The 15053-nt window shown below is 45.8% G+C and overlaps 1 protein-coding gene across 1 annotated transcript in view; it reads left to right on the top strand.

Moving 5' to 3' along the window:
* Positions 1-5902, top strand: part of LOC138167640 (glutathione S-transferase theta-1-like) — a 19195-nt gene extending 13293 nt beyond the window's left edge. Inside the window, exon 5 of the mRNA XM_069096575.1 lies at positions 3705-5902. Coding sequence (XP_068952676.1) covers positions 3705-3896 — 192 coding nt within the window. The 3' untranslated portion in view covers positions 3897-5902. The remainder of the gene's footprint in view (positions 1-3704) is intronic.
* The last annotated feature ends 9151 nt before the right edge of the window (positions 5903-15053 follow it).

Below are 15053 nucleotides of genomic sequence, written 5' to 3'. Positions count from 1 at the left end.
AGGCTCTTTAAGCCAACCCTCTGAAAAACAGCCCGACCCACCCGTGCACACTAAGGTCTACAGTGTAGGTAAGGTTCATGCTCAGATCAGTGGGAACCAGGAGTGCCGAGCCCTACTGGCCTTGGCCTCGCTCCTCCTGAGCTCTGTCAAGTCACCAACACTCATGAATTGCTCATAGCATACCAAGCCTTCCGCTAAGATCCAGGAACAAAAATAAAGGCAAAAACAGAGTCCTGCCCTCGAGGAGCCCAGTCTAATGGGAGAGACGGCATAAAAAAATGTCTTCGCACAGACAAGCCACCAACAGGAGAAGAAGGAAATGCCAACCAAAGTAAGGCCTGAGCATTCATGGGGCCTGGGAAAGGATGGAGGTGGGATTTTAGCAGGGACTTGAAGGAGACCAGATAGGCCAGATGAGGGGAGAGAGAATTCCAGGCACAGAAGGCAGCCAGTGAAAATGCCCAGAGTCAGGAAACTAGCTCTGTATGTATGAGTTTATGAACCCAAAGGAATGACCCTTTAAGACTGGAATTTCTAGAAATTTGACAGGTACAGAGAAGAAAGTTACATCATCAGTGTTCACATGACAGCAAGAGCTCCATAGGGGCCAGCAGGCCCTGGTCTCTTGTTTCTTCTAGCCCCCTAGATGCTGGGGGCCTGGGTTAGCGTCTCAGCTCAGTCACTTACTACCTGAGGGACACTGGGGAAGACACTTCATTTTCCTCACCTGTGAAAAGAGGCCATTGGAGCAGGAGGCCTCAGAGGTCTTTTTAGCCCAAAATCCATGATCCTATTTTTGTATGTTTAATTTTTTTTCCTTTCATTAGCTTTATTTATTTATTTTAAGCATTCTTTTTTTTAAATTTTGAGTTCCAAATTCTCTCCCTCTCACCCCTTTCGTCACCCGTTGAGAAAGCAAGCGATACAATATCAATTATACATGTGAAGTCAAGAACATATTTCCACATTAGCTATGTTGCTAAAAAGTGCACAAAAAGCAATAAATATAAAGAAAGCTCTAAAATTATGCTTCATTGTGCACTCGGGTTTCACCTGCTCTCTCTCTGGAAGTGGACAGCATTCTTCATCATGTGTCCTGTGGAATTGTCTTGGGTCGGCATCTTGATCAGAGGAGTTAAGTCTGCCAGGTGGTCATCAGACAGCATTCTCCTGGCTCTGCTCCCTTCAGAAGAAGCATCTTTATAGCCCCTACTATGTGTCCAGTGCTTTACAAATACAATCCCATGGATCCTCACCTAAGTCTTCCCCCATTTTTTGGAAACCAGCGGGCTCACCATTTCTTCATCACATCATGGCACGCCTTGTTCAGATGCTCCCCAGCTGATGGGCACCCCCTCAGTTTCTAATTCTTTTTCACTACACAAGGTGATGCTATAAATGTTTTTGTGCGTGCACGTTCTTTTCACTTTTTAAAAATCTCTTTTGTGTGCAGACCTGGTAGTGGTATTGCAAGGTCAAAGGGTTTTATAGCCTTTTGGGCACAGTTCCAAATGGTTCTCCAGAATGGATGGATCATTTCACAATTCCATCAGTGTCCTAGGTTTTCCACACTCCAACATCCGTCATTTTCCTTTTCTGTCACGTGAGCCGATCTGAAAGCAGTGAGGGTATCTCACAGTTCTTTTATAGGATCCCATTTTTAAGAATTATTGAACTGAGTCCTTTCTTGAATGAGCCCTTCATGGGTATGCCCCACCATGCCTGGCATGCATTCACACTCTTCTAGGGCTCATCATTCATAAATGAATGTGGGCTCCAGCACCACTGGGCCGCCCCCCTACTCCCTTGGTGGTACCACATAATATAGAATTAGGGTGAGTGATACTGAGGAATCTGCAAAGGAAGATTTTATGACAGTTAAAAGAAAGCATCTAGAAAAAAGGTGGTTGCTGAAGAGTGAAGATACACGTGATACGATCCTCACCAGAATGCCTGGGGACTGTGGCCAACATCCTTAATGCAGCTGGATTGCTATTTTTAAAAAAAGTGGCCTCAGAACAAATAATAATTAAAGTGTCCATTCAGGTTGTTATATTTCTCATTCCATTTTGTCATCAGTCACTCACAGGCAAACAGGCCACTGACCTCTGAAGGTCCATAATGGACTCCGGGTCTTCACTGAATGGTGGGGAAGGTAGCTGGGAGGCAGGCCTTCAAGGCAAAGAGGCTGATGTCCTGTGTAGGCATCAGCCCATGAACAAGCATCACCCAAGATGCTGGGCACTGGGCAAAGTGCTGGGCGCCCCAAGAAGGGCAAAAACAGGTCCTTGCAAGGCTATTGCAGAGACACTTGATGAGATCCTGTTTGCAGAGCACTTAGCATAGCGCCTGGCACACAGCAGGGGCTACATCAATACTCGCTTCTTTCCTCTCCTCCCCCTTCTGCCCCTCGCCCTCATGGAGCTCACAGTCTAAGGGGAGAGAAGAGACAGACAGATAGGCACGGAAAGAGCAGAGCAAAGACAGTGTAAGAGGGAGAGAGGGCAGCGGCCAAGGGGGACTGAAGAAGGGCTCCTGCCAAGAAGGGGTTAGGCTGCGTCCTGAAGGAAGTCCAGGGGAAGGGGGGAAAGCACTTCTACAGCACCTACGTGCCAGGCACTGTGCCAAACCCTTTACAAAGATGATCATATGTGATGCTCACAACAATCCTGTGAGGGCCCTGCTATTATGTCTAGTTTGCAGCTGAGGGAAAGTGATTTGCCCAGGGTTACCCCACCAGGAAGTATCTGAGGCCTTGCAGACTCTGGACACGGTGGTGGCCCCAGAACCCTCATCTGCACTTCAGCATTCTAAGGGAGAGAATGTTCCACACGTGAACTGCCAGGACAGAGATCAGAGATGGGGCATCCATGTGAGAAGCAGCAAGCCAAGCCAAAGCATTCATTAAGCATCTACGCAGTTGGGCACAGGGCCAGGCACCGTCTGCCCAAGTGCTGGACACAAAGAGGCCACAGTCACTGTCTAATGAGGAAGCACAAAAGAGACAGAGACAGGAAGGCGCCAGCACTAAAGGGATCAGGAAAGGCTGGACTGGGAGACCATCCCCAGAAGGGGGGAGAGTGGGGATGGGCACTGTTCTCAAACGGGCAGGAGGCCTGTGTCACTGCCTCACTGAGCACATGGGGGGCAGAAGGAGGAGGGAGACTGGAGACATAGCAAGGGGCAGGTCAGGAAGGATTTTAACTTTGATCCTGTGGATCATAGGGGACCCCTGGTGTTTGCTGCAGGGAGGAGGGGCAGGTGTAGGTAGACTTGCATTTTAGGAGGATCAGTTTGACAGCTGAGTAGAAATGGACCAGAATGCAGAGACACTTGAGGCCAGCAGTCCAGGTGTGAGGCATTAGGGGCCTACACCAGGGTGTTCAGAAAAGAGAAAAGGGCACAGACAGATGTCGTAAAGGTAGAATGTATTGGGGACTCGAAAACAACACATAGCCTATGATCCTGTGGGACTGAGAGGACAGTGGTTCCCTTGATAGTAACAGGGGAGTTAGAAATAAGGGAGAGTTCAGACTCAGCCAGCTGGCCGGTAGATAGGGGGTAGCAGGGGAGGGAGACAAGCAGCATGGGGGCCTGGACCCAGCTAAAGCCATGAGAACAGCAGAACTCCCAGCCCTGCCCCAGATTCCCAGGCTGCTGCCCATCCCTGTGCTTGGCCCTTATTTCACTCTGCATGTCCACAGGTCATCAGTGTTGGCTGCAACGTCTTTGAGAACCGGCCCTGGCTAAAAGTGTGGCTGGAGAAGGTAGAGTCCATCCTGAGCCAGGAGTTGTGTGACGAGGCCCGTGAGCTTATCCTGAAGCTCAAAGATGAACCCCCCCTGAGCTCTGATATGGTGAGGAAATTCGATATGAGGAAGAGGGAGCTGCTGTGAGCTGAGGGGGCGGGCTGCCGTCTGGAGCCAACTCCCACCCACTCAGCAGCTATGTGGGAGCACTGAAAAGCACAGGCAGCCTGTCCAGCCTCTCAATAAAGACTGGCTCATCTATTCCAAAAGCAGTCCCCTGATCTATGACTAGAAATCCTCTCCAAAACAGTAAACGAGGCCCGACCTCTTCCTGCAGAAGCCACGGGGCACCATGTGCTCACTGCTTCCCTTTCTAAATACTCACACACCATCCCTTTCATGATGTTCTAGAATTCTGCCAGATCTTGGAAGTCAGAGGGGCTAGTACAATTTGCAACTTCTGTTCCCTTGCCTGTCCCTGACTGTAATGCGGCCATCCTTCCCCCCAGACAGCAGGCAGGTGTTCTGACTCCCTTTCCCCATCTTGGCCTCACTTCATGTCTACCCAGGCTTCTTGGGGACTGTCCTGTGCTTTGCTGTCCAAAGAAGCTCCTCCACCTTCTTTGCCAACCGCCCAAATCAGACTTGATCCATGCGCCTTCCTCAGTCACGCATTCCTATCACCGCATCTCCCTAAGCAGACATCCCATCCTTCCTCTGACCCCCAAGTGACATCCTTACGGTCCCTTCTGCTTTAGCTTCCCTTTCTACCCTCACATTATTGTAAATGAATGAATGGATTTATCGTGTCTGTATGCCAGGTTTCTGCTGTTTCCTGAAATATGCCTATGTTTCTGCTTTCTGGATGGTCCGTAGTAAGACCAAGGGCATAAGTGAAGGTATATTCTTTAGTGGAGAACAGCAATGCCTCTGGGACTGGGGAGGAGGACAAAATGAGTGATCATGCCGCGTTCTGAGACTGGAGAAGGCGGCCGAGGCCCTCCTATCAGGTAGGCTCCATTCCTAGGTGCTCAAATGGCCTTTCCCAACCCCAAAGCAAAAACCGAAGAAAAGAAAATGGTTTGCCTATCTGGGAAGGAATCCTAGAGAGCTGCAGCCTCACTATCTTTTGTTAAGATCAAGAGGACTTTATTTACAATAGAAGGGGCTGCATTTCCTTCCCTATCCATTTTTTTTTACTTTTCAAAATCACTTACTTATTTTTAACATTGATTTTTTAAAAGCATTTAATTCCAAATTCTCTCCCTTCCTCTTGCCCCTTCCCCACCCACAGAGAAGGCAGGCAAGCAGCATGATATCAATTACTCATGTGAAGTCATGCAAAACATATTTCCTTATTGGCCATGGCACAAAAAACAGAGGAAAAAACATAAAGTGGAAACAGCATGCTTCAGTCTGCACTTGGAGGTAGAGAGGAAATACTTAATGATCTCTCTATCTAATATGAGGACACAGAGATGGTTTTCACTGGCCATAATAAATGCTGGACTCTGTATATGTAATCATGAAAGCTAGGTGGTGTAGTGGATAGATTGCTGGGCCTAAAGTCAGGAAGACTCATCTTTGTAAGTTCAAATCCAGCCTAGGAAACGTACTAGCTGTGTGACCCTGAGCCAGTCACTTAAGCCTGTTTGCCTCTGTTTCCTCACCTGTAAAATGAGCTGGAAAAGGAAATGGCCAAGAAAACCCCAAAGAGGGTCATGAAGAGTCGCCAACTGAACAAGGGTCTATGTGCTGGGGGGAAGGGGAGGAGCACGCCTAATCAAGACCTCAGGAATTCCTAATTCCAAGTCATATCTTTGTCTTGGACAAAGAACCATGGTCACAGGCCTAGATCAAGGGGTTAAAAGAAAGACTTTAATCTAATAACCTGAGAGCATTATTCCTAGCCTCTGGATATCACCAAAAGGCTGCCTCCCTGCCTGGATAGTCACTATATCCTAGGAGATCAGGACGAAGATAGCCATTGGTTGGTGCTGAAATGATATCACCCAGAAAAGTGGAAACAGGGAGCAAAGCAGAGCAGCAATCATGAAATCAGTGGAAAGACAGGACCGGTGTCATGCCAAGAAGCAGAGGGATCAGAAGAGATGCCACACACCCAGGGAGGAAGCAGCAGCTTCTCAACATGCAGCCGCAGTGCCGGGCCAGGCAAGAACACAGAGCTCAGCAAGCTGCCAGCCCAGGACAAGCAGCAGGGTAACATCAGCAGAAGAGGGTGAGGGCGTGCAGCCTATGGAGAGACATGGGCTGCCCTCCCTGCGTGTCCTGGAACATAGCTATCTACTGCGGGGGTGCCACAGCCCACCACCCTGCACACACACATAGGGTCATATCCGTGCTGTGTGTACAACACAAGTATTATACACAGGAATACGTGTGTATGTAGTATACGCACATGCCAGACCCCATGTATCTACAGGCACACACATACATGCGTACATACACATACACACAGAGGTGTGCATATACATAAGACTTCTCTCATAGAATGCAACCTTTCTGAGGGCAGGAATGACCCATTTTCATCTCTGTGCATCCCCCAGCATCTAGCACAGAACCTGGCATATAACTAAACATGTTGACAGGTCATCTGGCCACTGTACACATTCACTGCATTTCCATGATGAATTCCGGAATTTCTGTGCGATGCTAACCTGTCACCACGCTGTCACCAATGATGCCGCGGGCCTCACCAGCCACTCTCATTTCCAGGGTCTCTGGCTTCTCCACCATGCCATCATGCCCCTACGTCACCACTGGAAGAGCCCATCGCCTTGCAAGATCCAACAAGACTTGGCACTCACGGTTCATGAATGATCAAAGGGTGCGGCCACCATCTCCCCACCCTCCGTCTGAGGTAGCACAGGTCTCTCCAGACACTGACACTCTCCCCTCAGGCTGCTCTCATTTTGGCTTCTCCATGCCAAGTAACTCCCCTTCCTCATCTTCGTCTTCTGTGCTGCCTTCCCCCATTAAACTGGAAGTTGCTGCAGGGCAGACTGCTTCCTATTTGCATCTCTTAGCACTCATCACAGCGTCTAACACACAGTAGGCACCAGAACTATGATTCTTCCTACACCCATTCACACTCTCCAGGACTCAGTCCTTCCCCAGTGTTTTCCAAGGCCATCGCCCTTGCTATGTTTTCACTTTCCTCTCATCCCAATTTTGATCTTCTCATTAATCAGTCAAACTCTACATTTGCCTTTACTCTTGAATCCCTTATTCCCTTGAGCCGAGGCCACTCACATTTTACCCACCCCTAACCCCGGACTACCCTCACCATCCACATCCTCTGTTCCTACTTACCTTGTGTAGAAATGAAAGGGATGGCATAGGGATGGGGGGGTAAGAAAGTAGGCTCCTATGGCTACAGCACAGTATTGTGTAAGGAAACTAAAAAATAAGAGGGGGCCAAGAACTTTAGAAACCAAACACAGGAGTTTGTCCGGTGCACGCACAGGTCCAGTTGGCTTGCTCAGCTGATGCAAACTCTCCACACAGAAGATGATGGGGAGACTGCATCCATGAAAAACATGATGTTATATAAGAGAAGTGACGTGGAGACACCATGTAACTGTCTGCAGTTGGCTAACATGTGTTTGGAGCCATGGTGCCGGGCCAGGCAAGAACATAGAGCTCAGCAAGCTGCCAGCCCAGGACAAGCAGCATGAGAACATCAGCAGAAGAAGCCTTTTCCCATTGGCTATGTAGATAAAAAGATGGCATCTTCAATAACAGATAGCATTTGTATAGAGTGCCTTTTCGTCATTTTTCAGTCATTTCAGTCACATCCCGTCCTATCTGGGGTTTTCTAGGCAAAGATACTGTAGTAGTTCACCATTGCCTTCTCATTTTACAGATGAGGAGACTGAGGCAGAGTTCAGTGACTTTCCCAGGGTCACACAGCTAGTAAATGTCTGAGGCCAGATCTGAACTGAGGAAGATGAAATTTCCTGACCAGGGCCAGTGCTCTGTGCACTATGGCACCACCTAGCTGTCCATAGAGGGCTTGAACTCTTGCTAATTCTAGTGCCTGTCTCTGTTCATTATTTCCTTTTTCCTGTATGTAGCTTGTTTGCACCTTCTCTCCACCATTACATTATGAGCTCCGTGGAGACAGGGACTGTCTTTTGTCTCTTTCTGTATCCCAAGGGCTTAGCACAGTGCCTGGCACAGAGGAGAGAGGCATTTTGGAAGGAAAAAGGGCACCATGATTTGTCAGAAAGTGAGAGTCTAAATACCCAATAACCCATTTGTAAGGTTCTTCTTCAATACCAGTTCTATGATGTTTAATAAGGTGACCCCTTCAGGTGAAACTTTTTCCACAGTCAATTCCATTTAAAGCATTTATTAAACACTATGTGCAAAGCATTTCACTGGATCCCAGTGAAAAATATCAAGATTAGATAATGCATATGCTCTATGGCAAGTGAGCTGGACACATACAAAATAGCCGTAGACAACAGGTACTACAGGCATGACGATCACCGTTTTACAGAAGATAAAACGTGCCCTGAGGGAGGGCTTAAGTAGCTTACTCAGGGTTATACTCTAAGTGAGGGAGGTAGGAGATGAGTATTGATTCCATTAACACCCTGCCTTGGCCTGCTGGGCTACAGGCTGTAAGGACAGGAAGGAGGAAAGAGACACGAGATATATCGTTACAGTAGAGTTGACAGGACATGGTGACTCATTAGATTAGAGGTGAGAGAGAGTAAAGAGTCAAAAGGAATGGCAGTTTTCCTACATGGGAGAGTGGGGAGAAAGGGGTGTGATTAACAGAAATGGTGATACTCATCGGAAGTTCCAAAGATCATGACTGGACATGAAGGGTCATTTGCTTAAAAGTGGAACCAGAAGCCCTGAGACTGAATGAGATTCAAGAATCGAGAGGCAAGGAGAAGAGGGCTAAGGGCAGAAACTTGGGGAAAATATGTAGTCTGAGGGCTGAGGAAAAGATGAGCCAAAGGAGCCAGACAAGTTACTAGCATGGTGTGGTGCAGTCCAGAGTGCTGGATTTTAGCTGAGAAGCCCAGACTCAAATCCCACCGCAGACCTGGCCTCACCGGCAGAAGATGAATAAGCTTTGTAATCCCCAAGAGCCTCAGGTTTATAATCTGTGAGACTAATAATGTGACCATGATTTGCTTCACACACTCATAGCAAGGAAGTATAATGCAAATCTTAGAGGGTTATCCATATCAACGAGTGTTTACACTTAATATTAACCAAAAGAATGTGCAGCATCCCGGAAGACCCGGAAGGAGAACATACTCAGAAGGAAAGGCTGGTTGATGATGTTTAAAAAAACAATAACAACAACACTGAGTCAAAGGATGATAAAAACTGTGAGGGAAAAGGTCATTATTTGGCAATCAGTAGGTCAACAGTGACCTTTGGGAGAGCCGTTAAAAGAAATCAGACTAAAAGGTGCTACAGTGGTAAGGAACTGGAGGAATTGGGCACAAAAAGCTTTTGCCAGAGGTTTGGAAGTAAAGAGAAGGGAAAGGAGATGGGAGATGGATCAGATGGAGGGTCAAAGGTAGGCTTTTTAAAGTACTGAAGCATGTTTCCAAGCAGTGCAGAATGGATCCATGGAGAGGGATAGTTTGAAGATGTAAGCGCAAGAGATGACAGCTAAAACAATGTCCTAGAGCAATGGGAGAACAGCGGAGAGAAGGCTTATTAGCCTTGGTGAGAAGTCAGGATTCCCCTTCTCCATGACAAGGGAAGCAGAATGAGTTAGCCTGATAATTTTTGAGGACTGCGATTGAGTAAGAAAGCTCACCTAGATCCTTCTCATATTCATAACCTTTCTTTTAATAAAACACTTAACCATATACAAAATTTTGGACTGAACTTAGATGACTTAGTTGGTACAGGGAGCCCACAGGAAGGAAGAGCTCTTCGCCAGTGTTGGCCATGAATCTCTGAGTCTTATGCAGCTGCCTAGAGCACCGAGAGGCTGGGACTTGTCCAGTCACCCAGCTAGCAGGTGCCAGAGGCACCATGGTCTTCCAAACTCTGACACCAGCTTTTTTTTCACTATGCCACTGACTCCATACATTATCAACAGCCTTGAACATTCACACAATTATATTTGCTTTGCAATTACTGACATTTAAACAACTAGAATTTTACCTACAAAATACCATAAGACCTTTTCAGCCCAGTCCTCTGTGTCTCCATCAGGATTCTCTGTTTTCCATTCATTCTCATTCCTATTTCTTCCTCTCATTGGACTGCTAGGATTCACTGTTCCCCTGGATCTTTATTTAGATGGTCAGCATTATCCATACTTCCTTATATTCCTCAGAATTGCCCATCTTAATTGCAGTTAATTTCTAAAATTCCACTACATTTTTAGACCACAATTTATTCAACCATTAGTAATCAGATGTTTTATGCCACACATTCATGCAGAGAATTGTTAGTATTTCATTATTCCCATAAATCTCCCTGAAAGGAAGATAAAACGTGCCAATGAAGATTAAAGAAGGATCATTAGATCTGGCAATTAAGAGATCACTGGTAATTTTGGAGAAAGCACTTTCAACTAAATGATGAAGCTGAATGCCAGAGTACAGAGGGTTTAGAAGCAAGTGAGAGGGGAGGAAATAAAAACATTGATTGTAGATGGCATTCTCAAGGTTAGCCACAAGAGGAGAAATATACAGCAATTTCTAGGTGGTGATGGTCAGATCAAGTGAGAGTATTTAAATATGAGGGAGAGACGATTATGTTTGTAGCCAGTAGATAAAAAAAGATTGGAGGGAGTGGAGATAAGAGGAGGCACTCTGCTGGTGAGGTTGGGATAGAAGATCAAGGATGCACCAAAGATCTTCACCAGAGATACAAATACAAACAACACTGAGGCAACACTTCAACCAGTAAAAACTCAATATGCATCAAAGTGTGAAGAGACCAGCACTCATTCATAAGCAGTGGAGCTGCAAATCTACGGGATCTCCTAAGAGAGAAATTTGAGAGTGCACAATAAAAGTGACATTTACTACAATCTTAAGGCTTTTTTCTACTATGAATTCCTAGAATGAGAATCTCAGAATTGCAAAGGACCACAGTATCAATCTACTTTAGATTACATATGAAGAGTAACTGCCCAAATATACCAATGAGATTCTCCTTCAGACTCTGCTTAAAGGCATCTACTGAGTTGTAATCTACTCTCTGCCACCCAAGGCAACCTTCTCTACCAACAGATTGCCACCCTAACCATCATCAAGTTTTTCTTTCCGATGTCAAGCCTGAATTTTCTTTTACAACTTTCGTGACTGCTCTTAATCCCACTCTCTAGGGACATAGAGAACAAACAAAATTATTCTATGCCTCAAGGCAGTTATGATATCCCTCTGTAAGCCTTCTCTTCTCTGGCCTGGATATTCCCAGTCTGGAAGCCCTTCACCATCCACCATTAAGAGCCAGGGTTGAAGATGGCAGAGTAGAAGTAGGACCTCCCCACGGCTCTGGCTTCCACCTTCCCCAATCCATGTAAAAAGGGGACTCTGAACAAACTTTGGAGCTGCAGAACCCACAAAATGACACAGAGAAGCTAACCTCCCTCTGAGGACAACCCAGCAGGCCAGCAGGAATACGCCAGCTCAGCGCTCTGGGAGCCAAGCCCAGACCCACACAGAGGCTTTAGACCCAGGGTAGGCCTGACCAGCCCCTGGCCTGAGGGACTCCAGATCAGCAGCAGCTGTGGCCATTTCCAGATTTATCAACACATAGATGCAAAAAACAAAGTGAGAGGTCAGTGCAGTCTGGACTTTGGGACCCAGTAAGTGGGAGTGCGTGGCTTTTGCCCCTGGGGCAAGAAACCACTGAGCTGCTGGCACAGCCAGCCAGCGCCACATGGCAGCTTCAGCCCCTGGCCTGCAGAGGGTAGGGGGACCAAGCACCAGTCTGAGGGGTAATCGCTCTTGCTTTAACCTGCTTGGATCTGGATTGCAGTCTAGGGTGGAGGTCCTGGGGTGTGTGTCCAGCTTGCCAGAGCGTGTGGAGACCTCAGAGAGGGCACCCAACTGTCATAATACCTCTGTCAGCTGAGAAAACCCCAGCATTTGGGACGAAAGCTCCCCTGTCTGTGGCAGAGTCCTACTGTGGCCATAAGACCAGGGGTCAAGTGACTGAGGGGCGACCTGACCAGGCAAAGGAAACAAAGCAGACAGAAGATTCCAACATTAGACTCCTATTTTGGGGACAAAAAGGAGCAAAGCATGGAACAGGAGGAAGACAGTGAAGTCAGAACTCCTGCACCAAAAGCTTCAAAGGAAAATACAAACTGGTTACAGGCCATAGAGGACCTTAAGAAGCAGATAAGAGAACTGGAGGAAAAATTGGGAAGAGAAATGAGAACAATGCAAGAAAATTAAGAAATGAGAGTCAACCGCCTGACTGAGGAAAATAACATCTTAAAAAATAGACAAATTCAGATGGCAAAAGAGGCTCAAAAAGCCAATGAGGAAAAGAATGCCTTAAAAAGCTGAATTTGCCAGATGGAAAAAGAATCTCAAAAGCTCAATGAGAACAATCACTGCTTCAGAATTAGATTGGAGCAAATGGAAGCTAATGACTTTATGAGAAATCAAGATGCTGTTAAACAGATCCAAAACAAATGAAAGAATAGAAGGCAATGTGAAATATTTCATTGGAAAAACTGACCTGGAAAATAGATCCAGGAGAGATAATTTAAAAATTATTGGACTACCTGAAAGCCATGACCAAAGTAAGAACCTAAAAAGCATCCTCCAGGAAGTTCTCAAAGAAAACTGCCCTGATGTTTTAGAACCAGAGGGCAAAATAGAGGTTGAAAGAATACACCGATCACCTCCTGAAAAAGATGCCAAAAAGAAAACTCCTAGGAATATTATAGCCAGGTTCTGGAATTCCCAGATTAAGGAGAGAATATTACAAGCAGCCAGGAAGAAACAATTTGAATATTGTGGAAACACAATCAGGATAACCCAGGATCTGGCAGCTTCTACATTGAGGGATCAAAGGGCTTGGAATATGATATTCAGGAGGTCAAAGGAGCTGGGATTAAAACCAAGAGTCACCTACCCAGCAAAACTGAGTATCATGTTTCAGGGGAAAATATGGTCATTCAGTGGAATAGAGGACTTTCAAGCATTCTTGCTCAAAAAACCAGAGCTGAATAGAAAATCTGACATTCAGATACAAGAAGCAAGAGTAGCATGAGAAGGTAAACAGGGAAAAGAAATCATAAAGAACTTATCAAAGTTGAACTATTAACATTCCTACATGGAAAAACAATGAAACTTTTCTCAGTAGTTGAAGGGAATAGAAATATATATGAGGGTATATGGGCATACAAATACATATGTGAATGTGTATATATGTTTACAGGTATACATAGATAGAGGGCACAGGACCAATTTAACAGGAAGGGATGATACTTAAAAGGTAAAATTAAGAGGTGAAAGAGGAATATAATGAGAGGAGATGGGGAGAGGCAGAATGGGGTAAACTATCTCATATAGAATAGGCAAGGGAAAATGGTTACAATGGAGGGGAAGAATAGGAAGGCAAAAGGGAATGGGTCAACCTTATTCCCATTGAATTTGGCTTGAGGAGGGAATGAAATACACACTAAATAGGGTATCTCACCCTCTAGGAGAGTAGGGGGGGGAGGGGATCAGAGGGGGGATGATGGAAGGGAGGGCAGGCTGAGGGGGAGGGAAGTTGGAAGCACCCACTTTTGAAAAGGGACAGGATCAAAGTAGAGAATAGAACAAGTGAGAGGTGGGATAGGAGGGAGGGAAATATAGTCAGTCTTTTACAATATATCTACTGTGTTATTGTTTTGCGTTAGCTACACATGTACAACCTATACTGAACTGATCTTCCCAGTAAGGGTGGGTGACAAGGGAAGAGGGGAATCAATCTGGAATTCAAAGTTTTAAAATCAAATATTTAAATATATATTATTATTATTAATACTATTTTACAGGTAATTGGGAAATAAGATAGACAGGCACTGGGGCATAGAGATCCACTGGAAAAGTCGAAAGGGGTATGGGAGAAAATATGGGAGAGAGCAGATTGGAGGAGGGGATATCCTGTGGGACTGCTATTTTGGGGCGGTGGGTAGCGGAAAAACGGGGAGAAAACTTGTAACTCAAAATATGGTGGAAATGAATGATGTAAATCAGAAGTTAATAAAGCATTTGAAAAAAAAATTTAAAAGAGCCAGGATTTATGTAATGCCTAGTCGGTCTCAGGTACTGTGCCAAGCACCTTACAAATAATTTAATTTCATCCTGACAACTTCTGGGATGTTTTCTGGCTCCAGATCTATGATTCCATGATCCTTGAGGGTGTGACGATTTAAAATCTGAGACAGGTTGCAGCCTGACCCAGGGGACAGGAACCTCCAAGGAACGAGAGGCTGCTCTCCTCTGTTCCAGATAATTCCCACTGCCAGGCATGAAGAGAAGATGTGTGTCAGAGAAACATGGGGCCCTCCCTGGTTCCTCAAGAATGGGCTGAGCCGAGTGATCAAGGGCAGACACTAAGTCCCTGGAGCTGGGAGGAGCTGGGCATTCTGCAGGCTTGAGTCAGTCCGTTGCTGCCTGAAGCCGGCTGACCTCTATCCCAGATTCTGAAGCACTTCTGGTACTATGCCACCCTCCTCCCCTATTCCAGGCTAGTTTCCTCCCTCTCTTTTCTTAAGCTCCACAGTTCTCTAGGGCTATATATGTTTGTAGGGATTTCCCTCCAACTCCCAGGAGGGAAAGACTGCCTGTGTGACATTGGGCAAATCATCTCCCTGGGCCTCAGTTTCCTCACCAGTAAAGAGGGGGACCAGATGGTCACTTTTAGCTCTATATCTATGGTTTATTGTAAGATGTTCTCTTTGGAGAAAAAGTCTTCCCTCTATCATTACATTCATAAAGGTTTTCTCTGGGATTAATTATCTGACATTTACTAAATTTTATTTGCTGGGAAAGAGGCTTCCCACACTTACTATATTTGTTTCTTTCCACTATGAATTGTCTGATGTTAAATAAGCTTTGTGGCCTGAGAAAAGGCATTCCCGTACTGATTACATTCATAAGACGTCCCTCCAGTATGAATCCCTACTGCTGAATAAGGAATGAACTAGAGAAGACACTATCAAATCCTTTACATTAATAAAGTTTTTCTCCATTATGAGTTCTCTGATGTCGACTAAGTCCTGTGCTCCAGCGAAAGGCCTTCCCACATTCACTACATTTATAAGGTTTCTCTCCAGTA

Source organism: Petaurus breviceps, unplaced genomic scaffold (genome assembly GCF_028583685.1).
Source record: "Petaurus breviceps papuanus isolate PSGF00001 unplaced genomic scaffold, PetGlider_PUasm1.0 243, whole genome shotgun sequence".
Classification (NCBI taxonomy): domain Eukaryota; kingdom Metazoa; phylum Chordata; class Mammalia; order Diprotodontia; family Petauridae; genus Petaurus; species Petaurus breviceps.
This window is presented reverse-complemented; position numbering and strand designations above follow the sequence as displayed.